At 38.4% G+C, this 15,196-nt stretch overlaps 1 protein-coding gene across 1 annotated transcript; it reads right to left on the reverse strand.

Annotated features, from left to right (window-relative positions):
* Positions 1–1,513: 1,513 nt before the first annotated feature.
* On the reverse strand, positions 1,514–14,724 carry Ccdc196 (coiled-coil domain containing 196). Its single transcript, XM_075948233.1, has 10 exons — positions 14,678–14,724; positions 14,428–14,580; positions 13,149–13,245; positions 12,415–12,465; positions 11,639–11,716; positions 11,378–11,461; positions 10,824–10,883; positions 10,145–10,286; positions 1,905–1,960; positions 1,514–1,636 (listed from the first exon to the last, which is right to left on the reverse strand). The coding sequence occupies exons 1-10, from the start codon at positions 14,722–14,724 to the stop codon at positions 1,514–1,516; spliced, it is 891 nt and encodes a 296-aa protein (XP_075804348.1).
* Positions 14,725–15,196: the final 472 nt, after the last annotated feature.

Here is a 15,196-nt window from a genome sequence, read left to right on the forward strand (position 1 = left end):
CAGGGCTACGTACGTAGTGAGACCCTGTCTCAAAACCAAAAACAGAACTCAAACCTGAATGAACATTAGAGTTTTCTGAGGATCACACTAAAAATTACATTTGTTTTGCCTTATTTTTCAAAGACTTTGATTTAAATCACCTGAGTGGCCACGTGCTATGCTGTTTTTCAGAGCCTTACGGGGAGATCCCAGTACACAGTAAGGATTAAAAGTCACTGGGATAGAAAAAGATAACAAATTTAGTTTTTTTTTAGAAAAATGGGAGCTAGCATAGGGATACATACCCTTATTTCAAGTACTACAGAGTCGGAGGCAGGAGGATCTCTGTGACAAGGACAGCCTGGTTTACATAGCAGTTCCAGGAAAGCCAGAGCTACTTAGCCAGACCCTATCTCTAAATAAATAAATGAAATGAAAAGAAAAGAAAGAAAAGAAAAGAAAAAGGAGAGATAGTTCTGTAGATAAAACACTTGTGCACACAGAGACCCCATGTCCCAAGAACCCATGTAGAGCCAGAAGTGGTAGTGTGTATCTCTGTTTCCAGTATTACTGCAGTAAAGTGGGAAGTGGAGACAGGAGAATTGCCCAGAAGCTCTCACACCAGTGAGCCTTGTCCCTGCAACAGTGATGAATAACACAGCCTTTCTCAAACAAGGTGGAAGTTTGACCTTTGACCTCTACACGTACACCACAGCACATATGCACACTCACACGGAGGTGAAAGAAAAATGGGCAGTTGTCAAGAAAACCAGGAGAGAAGTGCCTTTCAGCTTTGTACCTAGAATTCAAGATCCATCCGGGGAGCTGCAAGCAGTTCTGTAGAGCTTACTATATAGGCTTGCGAGGAAAAGGGATGCTGTGAAAGGGGAGACTGGAGAGCTAGGCAGGAGGCAGAGCAACTATTGTCTGGGAAGGATTTGGACATCATAATAAAAGTGGTGGGGAGCAACGTGATCTCATTTCTCTTGTAGAAAAGAAAATAGTTTCTGTGGTATTGTGAAGGATGGATTAGGGAGCCTGGAAGCAGGAAAGCCAGTCAATAGACTATGGTAACTCAGGCAGAAAAGGAGGCCTAAAATAAAAATGTAATACCAGGGAGTACAAGATATTCAAGGACTAGGTAACAAGAAAACAGAACCCACGAAGCAATATGATGTGAGAAAGTAAGTGCCGTAGAGGATATAGTTTCTTTATTTTTCACCTAAAGCTTGCTTGTCAGCAATGAATTAATTATGTCAGGGGTAGAAAATGTCTTTCTGTGAACTTAACTATAACCAATGTGATTTGAATCCAGTCATTTGATCCAAAATTTACCAACATAATTAGAGGCTATTTACAATACCTAATGACTGAAGTTCCAACGCACTTAGGGACAGAAGTGCAACATTTCTCCCCCCAGATTGGTGGTAGACTGGGAAAACATATCTAAAATAAAGGTTTGAGAGATTTTAATGCACAGAAATGGCTGTACCTAGTCTTTAACTCTATCCAGAGCAGATGGAGTGAAAGTCTTCTAATCCTTCAGAACTTCATCTGGCACTGACCTCAGAAAAAAGAGCCTTTCTCCTGCATCATCAGACTGACTTTGTCTAGTTCCTCCTTGTTGTTCTGTATAGTTCTTTGGTCCTGGGATTCTCTTTAAAAGAGAAGGAGAAGAGCAAGAGGAGAAAAGCTAAAATGAGTGTTTTTGCAAATCTAAACAATAATAAATTAGTTTGCATTTTAAATGCATTGCAGAGCTGGAGCTGCTGCCATGCACAAGGCCATGGTTGGATCATCAGCATGGCAAAAGTAGATCAATAAATGTATAAACAAGGAAATGTACTGCAAAAATCTATATCCATTATCCAAGCCTTTTAACATTGGAGATGTATTTTTTTTAAATAAAGGAAAACTGTTCTCACCATGGTGGGCTCATTTCTGTTGGCTGTTGCTCTCTCTGTAGTTGTACCCATTTTACCTGAAGGAAAACATTTGGAAAATGAGGGCTATTCATAGTCATCATGGCATTACTTAATTGTATAACTATAGAAGTAATGATAGCACTGATAAGAATTTTCAAGTTGTTTTATAAAATAACAGTATATTAAAGTTGGGGTGGTAGGCCTTTTTTCTATAGAAAGCTTATGTTCTACAGTGGAAAACTCATTTGAGAATTACATGTAAATAAAAATGGAGAGTCTACAGAAATAAACCTCTAACATTTTAAAGAAGTGGGATAAACCAAATATATATATATATATATATATATATATATATACTGTACTGTGATAGCCCAGACATGTATTCCAATGAAGGTGGGGGCTCAGAAAGAGAAAGAAGAGTGTGGAGAATGAGTGATACAGGATGAAATGAGGGGCAAGAAGAGAGAATTATAGGGTACCTCACAGTAAGCATGTCAGGGTTAGGTCTAAACTAGAGGAACCCTGTTAAATTTGAATTTCAGTATACACCAGTAATTTTTAGTACGTGTTCCATGCAAAATTTGAGACACTGATAATAATTATTCATTGCTTAGCTGAAGTTCAAATCTGTCTCTTAAAAAAAAAAAAGAAAGAAAGAAAACATCCTGCTCCTCTCCTGAGCAGGTTGAGTCATTGTCACCCATTAAAACTGTCTTCCTAAGGCTGCAGTTTACTTTTTAAATTTTTTACTAAAGTCGTAGTTAGAAAAAAGACTGACTTTATTCTTCCTGTCTGAAGTTCTGTGGAATTTTATGGAAAACAAAAGAAATTACAAATTAGTTTCATCACCTTTTAATACCACAAATACAACTTTAATGTTTAGAAGGTTCGGGTTGCCTCAAAGCCTATAGAATATTTAAGAGCAATACTTTTTTTTGGGAAAGATCTGGATTGAGTCAGTTGTGGTTTCTGCCTCTGCCTCCCGAAGTTTTAGCCATCGGGATGAGAAATTAATGAAGTGAAGTAAAGGTAAAAGGTGAGAGGAGGAGCTTGCTTTCAGAACAGAGGGTCAGCGAGTAAATAAGTTCTCAGGCACACTCATTTTCCACTTCACTGGGCTTCCATGTCAGTTTACAAATGTAGCACAGCATCTGCACAGCCTTCAGGTTCTCCTAAGGAGAACCCTCTGTTCTCAGAAAGCTCGAAGAAATGCTAAGAGTCTGGGCTGTGGGAGAAAAAGACCGTCACAATCAAATAGTTTATCCCAGCTATGTTATCGCTGAAGACAAATCCTTAATTCTTTAAACACCAGCGGGTGTGATAGGAAGTTCATCTGAATTTATAGATTACTTAGAGCCTGTACTTTCTAAGACAGGTGACAGGCAAAGGCCACAAACAGCGGTTTTGAGATCATTCGAGTCAGGCTGTAAGGGCTGACACAGACCCTGAACCAAATTATAAGAAGCAAACTCCTTCACTTGTGACCTGTCTGGGGGAGGGGATGGGGGAAGGAAAGACTTATCCCTGAGTGAAAACAACAGAAACATTTTCTTAGAGAAGATCAGATGCAGCCCAGAGATAAGACTTTGAAGATGCTGAGTCCCAGGCTTCATGGAATTCCCCAAATAGGGATTGCTTGAACTGTAACAAAGTCTCTAGTATTTGCCAAAAGACACCATTAACTCAGCCAGGCTGCACACTGAACAGTGGAGGAGGGATTTTTGGCCAAGACCATTGGAGCCAAACTTCCTTGTACTTGGAAATATCTGAAAAGAAAGGACTTGTGCTTGCCTGCATAGCCTAGGAGGTGTGTCCAAAATGACGTGCCACTCTTCCCCTAGGACAAGTTTACGCAATTCAATTCTTTTGAAACCAGAGGAACCAGAACACCCATCCAAAAGGGCTATTAAGTACTTAACCTTCAAGTAGTCCTTGTGTAATAGCCCAACCCATTTTTACTTCATTGCCCTAATTGCCTGATTTATTTGTAGCAGAGAGGAAAAAGTGTTCAACAAGAATTATGGAGGAAGTAGGCAATTGCTTTTGTTTTTTTTCTTTGTTTGGAATGGGGTGAACTATAGTTCAGGGAGGAGAATAATAATAGTTAAGACTTGTACAACAGAACACCGAGTTTAATGTTTAATCAAGGCTGCCAGTAATACATCTTGGTGCCACATAGCATGGCACAAAACATCAATAGGTTCTTTTCTTCGTTTTTCATTTGGTATATGAATGTGGCACATTTTGTCCTAAGGGTAATAGAAAGCCAGTCTCTTACAGCATTTCCCATTTCCTGAATTACCATTTATTATGGACTTGGCTTAGATGTGGCTGGTGCCACCTACCGGACTAAATATATAATTACAGGCCTCCCAACCCATTTGTAAACACTCTCTAAAAACAGCCTTAGGGAATATTCATTTTTTTTCATTGGGAGGATGCTACTATAAATAGCTAAGTTTGGATTCCCATCACAGTTTTCAGGACTGGAAGAGGCATAAGAAATCAAACTTTAACATTGCCATTGTATTGTTCAGGCCAGAATCCCAGCTTTACCTAGAGACACAGAAGCCTGACTTTCAGAGTCATTATAAGGGTTACACAAAGTGAGAAGCTTTAAATGAGCCCTGTTACATGTGATGGCTGTAAATATTAGATACAGAAAAATTTAACTCAACCTGCCCATGTCGTGTAAGAGCTACAACACATATATCTATCTGACCCTGGAGCCATTGCTTTTTCCATTAAATTAAAACTTCTCAAAATTTGGTAGTGAAATAATTTTAGGTGACACCTGTAATAAATTTAAGAGGTTGTATAACGGCTTTAAATCTGTAATTCACAGTGGGGGAAAGTTTTTTTTTTTTTAAGCAAACTCTCGCCCCAAGCTGGCCTTGCCCTTTTGGGCCTGATGCCTCACATCCTACATGCTGGGATTATAAACAGGTGTTTCTGCACCTGGCTCATTTATTTCCTTTCCAATGCACCGAGGAGGAAGTTTAAAGTTGGTCCTGGTTTCTTTAAAATGAACTGTCTTGTTAATTTTATTTTCCAATAATGATAAAACAGGTTCCAGGCTTGACCATCTCCCTAGAATTAATTTTTGGTTTCGTTATTATTAAATTTGCTTGTGAAAACGACCTTGTTTTGTCATTTAGTGACACAAATTTTGTGCCTGGCTCTTAGGAGGCTGCCGGAGAAGAACCACTGTGAGCCTGAGGACAGCATGGTCTACACAGTAATTTCCAGGCCAGCAGGGCTACAGAGTGACATCCTGCTCTGTCTTGTTTTTGAACTTTTTTTTTTTCAAGAAATGCAGGTTTGAAAATGAAATCAACCTGAGTAGCGAAAATGAAGAAATAAAAAGCAACAGTTTAAAGAAGTTGAGAAACAGTAATGCTACCACATTACTTTCCCACTCTTGATAATGATACATTTATTTAACAATTCTCTCATTGTCCTTTTGTTTTCTGTTATTGTGAGAAACATTCTAATCAAAAGCAACTTGGGGGAAGGAAGGGTTTATTTGGCTGACAAGTCCCAACCACAGTCTATCATGAAGGGAAGTCAGGACAGGAATTCAGGGCAAGAACTTGGAGTGGGAGATGAAAGCAGAGATCATGGAAGGCTATTGCTTACTGGCTTGCTCTGCCCACTTTCTGATATAACCCAAGACTCTCTTTCCATGGGTAGCGCTATCCACAGAGATTAGGCCTTCCCAAATCAATCATTAATAGAGGCTCCAAAAGACTTCGGGCCAATCTGATGGAGACATTTTTCTCAGTTGAAGTTTTCTTCTCCCAGATGACCCTAGCTTGCGTCAAGTTGACAAAAAACTAATCACCATAAGAACTAGCACTTCTGGGTTTCTTATAATAAAAAATAGAGATTATAAATAAATCAACATAACCAAAATCTATGATTGTTAGATTTCAGATCCATTTCGGCTCAAACCAAAGGATTCTGAATATGTGTAGACATCTAGTCTCTGCTCAGTGAATACAGAGTAAATCTTGGGACTGCTGGATGGATCCTGCCTATGGCTGTGGTGATACGTGGTGACTGAGCATTGTAGAACCCTACACGTCATTTGTTAGAATGAAAAAGAAGAGAAAGTATGGATCTGTGGGCTGCCCCAGTTCAAACTGATCGTGTGTTCTGTGAGTGTGTAGAGGAGTTTCCTGAGGCACTCAGCTTGAATGGAATCACTAATGGAAGATTGACTTATATCTGAAATTTAAAGAACTGTTTCCTTACTATGTGGATCCCTTGAGGTGATCTTCGGCTAATTTTCAATGACATAAAAACACAGCTGTCTGTTTTCCTCATACTTCTTGTCTTTTGAAATTTCCATATTAATGACTTACTGCCTCCAGGCTCTTTTTTTCCAACTTCCTGCTGTCCAGTTCTTCTCAAAATATAAGTAGAAAGAAAAAGAGTGTGGAACTCTGCCTGGGGTCATGTAGTCCATCCAGTTTTCTAGGTTTTCCAGATTTTACCTATTGAAGAAGATAGAATGCTGTGTGCCTGAACCAACTTGCTGCATTCTATTAAAAATTTTCACAATAGCCGGGCAGTGGTGGCACACGCCTTTAATCCCAGCACTCGGGAGGCAGAGGCAGGCGGATCTCTGGGAGTTCGAGGCCAGCCTGGTCTACAAGAGCTAGTTCCGGGACAGGCACCAAAGCTACAGAGAAACCCTGTCTCGAAAAACCAAAAAAAAAAAAAAAAATTCACAATAATGACTTGTTAACTATTGTATCAAGGAGCAGATAAGACACAGTCTAGGGATTTAGATTCTGGATTCATGGAAATATTATTGAGGATATTGATAAGCGACATTGTATAGAAGTCTTGTCCCCTTTGTGGAGGCCTGTGGGAGATATTGCTCTCAGGTCTCAGTACCATGAAAACCTGTATTTGTCCTAATCAATTGGTTTGCTGTCACTTCATGAACACTGACAATCATGTTTTCTGGCAAATTCAGAAACAAATTTATAACCTACCTCTACTAACCAAATAGCATTTCTATCCTACATTATCATGTTCTGGCAGAACTTCCTTTTCCTTTGACTTGCTCATCTATTTATTTAACCATATGTGTTGTGTGTTATTTTTATAAGACATTCAAGTCCTTTATGGACTAAGACCAAGAAGAAATTAGATACATACATACATACATATAGACAGACAGATACTGGAAAAGCATTGCCACTCTTGGGGTAGGATTTCTCATGCATGTCTCTTCTCAAAAATAAGAGTTTAGATTAATAGATCCATGAAAATTTAAAGATATTTTCCCTACCTATCATAGCCATTATTTTACTTTGTATGAAATATTATGATTTCCAATGATATTATAACATCTTTAGGGGAAATCACTGTCATTCCCAGAAATACACCTGAATTAGTGAACTCGGAATCTTTGCCTACTATCTCCTACACTTTTGCTTTGAAGTAGCAGTATAGCCAATATGACTTACGAGACCAGTTCTAGTTCTTAGGATAGGGGAAAAGGTGAAAGAAACATAAGTATTTTTGAATGTCAACAGTTATTGGTGTAGGAGGGTCTTCTTTCTATGTGTTGCTAATGTCTCAGTGCTCTCTGCCTGGACAGGCTGCAGAATCAGGTTTACTAGGCGTGCACAAGCAGGAGAGCATGGAGGATTTCTGCGGCCATACAGAGAGATGTTTCCAGGTTGTGCAGTGCTCTGCCTGGCAGATTTGGCTGTAACTCCGATAAAAAGCTCATTCTCAGAGTTAAAGTGCTGAGTGTGGCTCCTACCTGGCGGCCCCAGAGCTAGCAGAAATGGTGTGTTCACCATTTTGAAATTGGAGAGAGGTGGAGCTAACATTCAGTCAGAGCAGAGCAGCCCACCACTCCTTGGCCCAGAGGCACAACTGACTCAAAGGCACAAGCGGCTCCACCATTGTTGGACTGGGTGGGGCAAGCAGGCAGTACCTGTGTTTGACCTGGGGTTGTCACAGCTTAGATTCTTAAGAGCTTAGCATTTTAAAAGCTCTTCAAGGCAGTAGAGAATTAAAGACAATGCAATAGGACAGGTTCAGACATTAAAAACCTCTAAATGGGTCATAGTTTTAGATAGACACACGTAGGCTTGGGAAAGAGAAGAAAAAGAGTATTAAAAAGTCATAAAGTTAATGCTTTTTTTAAAAAAGGGTAAAGTCTTTAAAGAGACAGAGTACAGATAGTTGTAGATTAAAAAAAATAAGCCACATTAAAATGGAAAATTCACAAAGAGTCTGGATTCTCTGCATTACTGTGTTTTTTTAAATTTTTTTGGCTGTAAAGGAGCTAGGTACAGAGGCACATCTCATTGTGTGGGCTACTAAGATAAACCAGAATGTATATTATAAAGGTATTATGACTTAAGAATTTGGTTCTAAGGATATGATGCTTTGGAAAATAGGTTCTTCTTTTGTTTTCACAGAAGATGAGAACTTGTGGATTGCTTCTAGACCAATAATATGGTTTCATGGTTTCTGTAAATACCCTCAAAATATTACTTCACTCAACTGCCGACTGAGATGAACCTAGCAGACATGAAAGACCCAAATAACAGTGCCCCCATACAGCACGAAGCAGTTTGGAGAGAAAAAACTATGCCCATATTCCCAAATATTGTTTATAAATGCTCTTTTACATTTAAAGGGAGATATGATATAGATATGAATAATTTACATTGGTATAAAATTTGCTTTATTGATATAAATTTAAGGTCAATCCTATTATATGTATATTTCTGCTCTTGATTAAGGTATTGTGATTGTGTAGATCATTTAAAAATATAATGTATAATTAGGAAATATAGATTATTAATAGATAATCATTGATAATAGTCAAGCTCGTAGTCATGTTGGTTAGATTCTATAGATATATATAGATATATTTTAGTTAGATAGGCATTCTTCATATCTTTCAAAGACTTCAGAATATGGCATTTTAAATGTTTTAATAACTTAGGGTTTTCATGACAATGAGACACGTCTGCTCCTGACAGCACCAGCTACTTCAAGAGGAAGATGGGCATTGAAGAGGCTCCTTATGGTGTTTGATAGCCATGTGGGCAAGAAACTGCTCTAGCCTGGACTGTTGCATAAACTGGAAACAAAGAACCCACAGAGAGAAGAGTGCTGACCTTGCCTAAAGGTGAAATGATTCTTCAGGGTTCCTGGTTCATGAAAGAGTCTGTGAGACATTCTGTAGGACACAAAAGAAAGTGACTGAACTGTCTTTAAAATTTCCTGCTTCATGGAAATGTCTGCTGGATACTATGGGCCTGTAGGCTGAAGATGGATGTCCCAACAGTACAAAAAAACTTTGGATGACTGTCGAGGCAGCAAGATGTCTGTGATTTCTAGAGTTTTGGAAGTTGCTTATAATGCATTTCCTGTTTACTTAGGTAATATTATATCCTTCTAGAGTCTTTGATGGAGTTGGAGAATAGACAGATAGTTATAGTTTTCCTTAGTTATGATAAAAGATAAAATAGATATAAATATTGTGACTATAATTCTTGCTTGATAACTGTTTTGTTATATGTAATTTTACTATGTTAAAATGAAAGCCTTTCTTTTTGTTTAAACAGAAAAAGGGGAAATGGTGTAGGAGGGTCTTCTTTCTATGTGTTTTCATTGGTCAAATAAAGAAACCGCCTTGGCCTTTTGATAGGGCAGAAGTTAGATAGGCAGGGAAGAAAGGACTGGGTGCTGGGAGGAAGAAGGCAGTGTGGCAGATGCCATGACTCTCCTCTCTGAGATGGACGCTGGTTAGACTCATACCGGTAAGCCACAGTCAAGTGGTAATACACATTAATGGAGATGGGTTAAACAAAATATGTAAAGTTAGCCAATAAGAGGTTAGAACTAATGGGCCAGGCAGTAATTTAATTAATACAATTTCCTCGTGGTTATTTTGGGGGCTAAGCTAGCTGGGCGGCCAGGAGCCAGGCAGGACTACAAGTTATTGTCTACATATACTAAGGATATGATATATTTATCTTTACAAAGGAAAGCTTAATTTCTTCCACAGAGACTTCTCATCTTAATACAGTAGCTATTGAATACTGCTATTAATGATGATTGTGAAAAAAAATGTTTCTACACATTTAACTTACACTGTGTGCCAGGCACAGAGATGATCACTGTTAATAATGGGACCTTCAATGTAACAGAAAAAAACAAACCCTCCAGCTATGTACCTCTGATACTCCACCCACCTTGAGGCCTTGGAAGATTCAAAGCTCTTTGCTTTGGCTCAAAATTGTGTTGTAGGTACAGTGATAATTTTAAGTCATTGGCCTTCTGATAGTTCCTTAAGGCTTCAATTCTCAGCTCTATCACTTTGCCATGAGAACCATTCTGAAAGAGGATATTTTTCAATACATTCACATAATACTCACTTTTCTAAATTTATTACTACCTGTGTTTTGTTATACAGATGTTGAAAAACAAGCCCCCGTGTTTTGTCTTTTATTATTTATTTGTTTATTTTTGGTTTCTTGAGACAGGGTTTCTAATAGCTATGGAGCCAGTCCTGGAACTCATTCTGTAGACCAGGCTAGCCTTAAATTTACAGAGATCGGCCTGCCTCTGCCTCCAGAGTGCTGGTATTAAAGGTGTGCACCACCACCGCCTGCCATGTTTTGTCTTTTAAAGTTAAGAAGATGGTATTTGTTATTTTCCCCCAATTTCAAATAGTACAAAATAAAAACATGGGAAGAAGAATTAATTGTTCAAGGTAAATCCAGAGATAGGTGACTTCAGCTCTCACCCACAATGCAGTTCTTTTAATATGCAATGGAGGATGTGAGAATTGGCCTTAACAATATACAGTTAAAAGCTTTTACGTTGTCTCAATAAATATATTCCATGTTCAGCCTTGGAAAAGCTTAGTACCTGAAGGATGTTAGGTTGTTCCTCATATTTGACCCATTTTATTTTCTTCTGTTGCTCTTCCTGATGGAAGAAAGACCTTCTGGGTGACAAAGTAAATTGAGATAAAAATCAGTTTTCTCAATATCCTGCAACAATTTATAACAAAATTATAGTATCATAGGTTGGCTGTTAGACTGGTTTTTATTTCACAGTCTTCTTAATTTGACCTCCCCATGCAATGCATTCTCTAAAAGCTACGAGAGTTCATTTTCTGTGAATGATTTGTTTTGGGAAGATGAGATGCAAATGTAATATCTCTAAATAAATTTCCATGATAAATTAACAAGTGTTCTGTGTGCATGGAATTGCCATGCTGGTATGGGTTTTCTCATTTTAGGATAGGTAACATGATTTTGCAGAAACCTGTGGTGCTATCTAACATAAATCGTGTCCCAAAGATACTACATTGCTTCTAAGGTTTGCATCAGTTTAGGAGCACACCACACCGTAAGCAGATTATCGATTAATTTATCAGTTGCAGTAGCCACTACTGCTCAGAGTGGCTGTGTCCCTGCCCTCCTTATCTCCTCCACTTTTTCTGCTTCTGATATTTCTGGTTCACTCCTGGCCTTCCTAAGTGATATGGGGGATTCCAGAGCCTGACAGAAAACACGAGAGCTAAAGGGATACATGATTCCAGATGGGAAAATGAAGTGTCTTGGCAGACTAGAAATCCATATACCCTAAAAGTTCCGATTCCCCACGTTACCGCTGATTGTTAAAGGGCAGTGCCAGCCGTATGGCATCAGCGACTCTAATATCCTAAGTCCACTCACCTTTCCATCCTTCACGTCTGCCTTGGGCTTCGTCAGGAACATTTTCTGTTGATCATGGAGCTCTTCTGACTCAAATGTCTGTGGAGAGACATTTTGGCAAAGCTTTAAATTAGTGGTAATTATGAAGCCAAGGTTTTTGGTTCCTGCCAGTCAGCAACTTCTCAGGGCTCAAAATGAAAATTACATACCTACCACAGGGGATTAAAATGATTCCTTAATGTTCCTTATAATAATAACAACTATTAACTGAATCCATATAATGTAGCACTGACAGCTAAGCTTCTCACCTCATTCCTTACTTTTGCCACTCCATTACAGTCCTTCTTGTTTCATCTTCACAACTCTGGGAACTATTTTTGTTTCCATTGTATCATTGATGGAATTGAGACTTTGAAAGGTTAAGCCACTTGTTAATTGTCATACAGCTAGAGAAGTACGTGGAGCTAGAGTTAAAACCAAATCATTTTAGCAACTGTGAACAATTTGAAATGTAAAAAAAAGTTTAATAAAATATATGTCACAAGTTAAGAAAGAAAGAGAAAGGGGAGGAGGAGGCTGGAAAGATGGGTACAGACCAATTAAGTCACAGCAGGGAGGGCTGTAAAGGATTTATGCGACTGAAACACTTTCAGTGTTTTTAAAAGATCACTTTGTTATGCAGTTGGAGCATGGCTGGAGGCAGAGACGGGACAAACTGAGGATGAGGGGCCGGAGGAATGAGAGGTCCTCTGCATTATCTGTAGGACAATACTTTTGAGAGATCCTAAGGGGCACACCTTGTTCCACAGCAACTCCATTTCCTTCCGAAGCATCTTGTTTTTGTTTTCCTATTAGAAGAGGAAGAACCAAACAAACAAATGTGTTTGTCTGACTGTTAACTAACTTAGAAAAAACAACTGTTTAATCAAAGGGATTTGTGAACACGGTAAACCGCAGAGGAAGACAGTAAATGAACCTAGCATTTCATACAGAAATATACAAGATGATTTTGATGATGATGATGATGATGATGGTAGTAGTGGTGGTTAAGAAGTTATTTCAAGCAATAACTTTTTATGGTGGCTGTGAGATATATCAGAAATAAATTCTTAACGCTTAAGATGCTTTTATATGACAGTCGTCTCAGTGCTTAGAGCGTTAACTTCTAATTTTTAAAGACCCTTTATGCATTGACTTCAAAAAGATCCAAGACTCTTTCAAAACAAGCTTTTTTTCTTTTAATTTGATAGGTATGTCTAACCCTTTAGAAATGAAAAGTATTAATATGCTTATATTCATTAACCACTAGGTGAAGCTTTCTTTTTTTAGGTCAAAAAAGTAGAATCTTGCTAGCTAGCTCCTGCTCTTTTCAGCACCCAGCCTGATTTCCTTAGCATCTCCTTGGAGTCCCTAGATCAAAGAGATACATGGTTGATGCATCAGAGGCTAAAGATGAGCATTTGCTATTTCCATGTGTGACAAGGGTGATCCAAGCAGCTATGCTCAGTAGTATCTACTGCCAACCTCTCACCAGGTTCTGTTTCATCTCCTCGGCTTCCTTCATCAGCACCACGACTGAAGATTCATCATATCCCCTCCCTTCCATGATCTGCCTCATGATCTGCAGACTAGAAAAAAAGATAGAAATCGTAAAATATGCACGCCCTTTAAAACATAAAACTAATATCTGCAATCAGCCAGCAAGTAGTCTTCCATGGAGGTTCAATGGGCGCTAAAATCCTAGGAATTAGAGAGGTCCTTAACACTGAAAGTCTCTGTCACTAGCATGATTCCATTCCTAATTGACATTAGGTCTGGTTGTGTGATCAGTAGTGAATTCTGTGCCCTTTAATAGTCAAGTGTAGGTCTTCAACAATCACTGAAAGTACTTTCCACCCTTTGAAAAGAATGTTTGAGTGTTTGATTTGAGGGAAGGAGTGTTTGGACCTCTGTATAGAAGGAATTAAAAACCTTGACTTCTTTCAAATTAATTCCAGAATTATTCCCCATCTCACAGATAAGGTAGCTCCACTTCTTTCTACTGCTGTGAGTATCCAGCTCTGATTCATTATCAAGTCTGACTATGAGAAGGATACTTTAGGCAATCATTAATTTATGTTTGTGTTATTATCCTTTTTTTACTCTCTGGATCTGAGTAGAATTTAAGGTGTAGGAAGTCTATATTGCTTATTTGCTAACAGTTGGTTTCTGACCACTTCTTGCTGGATTTTGTTCTCCTGAAGTCTAAGTTCCTTAAGGGCTTGTGATAATGGTAAAGAAAGAAGACAGATCAACTGAAATGGTATTTTCTATGATTAGAATGAAACAGAGACTTAGTAGTTCCTAAGAACAATGCCTATTCTAACAAAGATTTAAGATCTCAGATGCCTAGGAATGTCTCCCTAATCCAAAGAGTTCCCATGCTTGCTCTTCTGCTTAGTATAGAAGGAGCAAGTGTTCATCCTAAAGTAATTCTACCGACATCAATAAGCAAAAGTAATCAGTGATCAGCATAACAATGATGGGCCTATATGATTAAAGGCATTTAACTGTTTCGTGGGTGGTCATAGGAAGAGTAACTGTAGCTTCAGGAAGACCAAATTATACTTATTTTAAAAAAAATAAAGAATTCCTATATGGCCCATTTTTGTAGTGATACATTCTTTTATATTCTACTGGAATTGAATGTACAAATTTATAAAGAAAAACCAATCGGTGATTTATTTTTAACTATTTTATTTTACTACTAATCTATGGTGATTGCATTCTCCAGCCTTTCTGTCTATAGGATACTGAGTAGAGGTGCATACCTTCTTTGCTTTTCCTCCAAGTTAGCCATTAGCTTCTGGAATAAGAGAGTGTTCTTATCTTCTAGAGGTTTTAGTATCTCTAGAAGTTCCTGCTTTCTTAACTTTAAGTCTTCATTCAGTTCCTTCAAGTAGTTGTTATCTAGTTTAGAATTTCTGTGGGAAGAGGTGCAATAATCTACCTTTAGCTTAGGTAAATAAAAACTTTTTCCCCCTAGGTTGCGGCCGTTGACTTCCCCTATGAAAGACTCACTTTTTTGAGGACAAGCAAGATCCTGAAGAGTTTGTGCCACTTGTCATCTTGAAGGGAAATTCCTAACGATAAAGAGGCCCTCTTGAAAATATGCGTCTTCTCTCCCCAGCCAGTTAAGACATCATTTTCTGCTGCTGTTCTTGAAGCTCCTGTTTCATTGGACTGACTTTAGCTACAGCTTGAGGTCACAATAACCCAGACCACAACATCAGCAGAGATTGTAAACAGTGTCAGGACTGCTTGATGGCTGAACATACTGAACTACAGATGAGTTGTCTTAGGTTTAGCCCAAACCAAATCCCCAAGTTTTATTCGGAAATCTTTGAATGAAAAGTATAGGATCACAGCCAACATACCTGCATTATAAAACTACTGTTGCATTAGAAAATAGTGACTTTTCAAAAGGAACTCACCAACACCATGGTAACAAACCTCTATGGAAAACCTGTCTGCTCAAAAAGCTGGATTCAGTGAGTTAGGAAAAACTGAAAAGATAACAGTACCTATCTCTGGGAGCTT

Source organism: Microtus pennsylvanicus, chromosome 14 (genome assembly GCF_037038515.1).
Source record: "Microtus pennsylvanicus isolate mMicPen1 chromosome 14, mMicPen1.hap1, whole genome shotgun sequence".
NCBI classification, from domain to species: domain Eukaryota; kingdom Metazoa; phylum Chordata; class Mammalia; order Rodentia; family Cricetidae; genus Microtus; species Microtus pennsylvanicus.

Excerpts from the sequence above, each read along its gene's own strand:
- Ccdc196 (XM_075948233.1), bottom strand. The coding sequence starts at position 14,724 with ATGACAAGTGGCACAAACTCTTCAGGATCTTGCTTGTCCTCAAAAAA. Across the intron at positions 12,466-13,148 it reads AGGAGATGAAACAGAACCTG|GAAAACAAAAACAAGATGCT; the intron begins GTGAGAGGTTGG and ends CTCTTCTAATAG. Across the intron at positions 1,961-10,144 it reads GAATCTTCCAAGGCCTCAAG|GTAAAATGGGTACAACTACA; the intron begins GTGGGTGGAGTA and ends GTTTTCCTTCAG.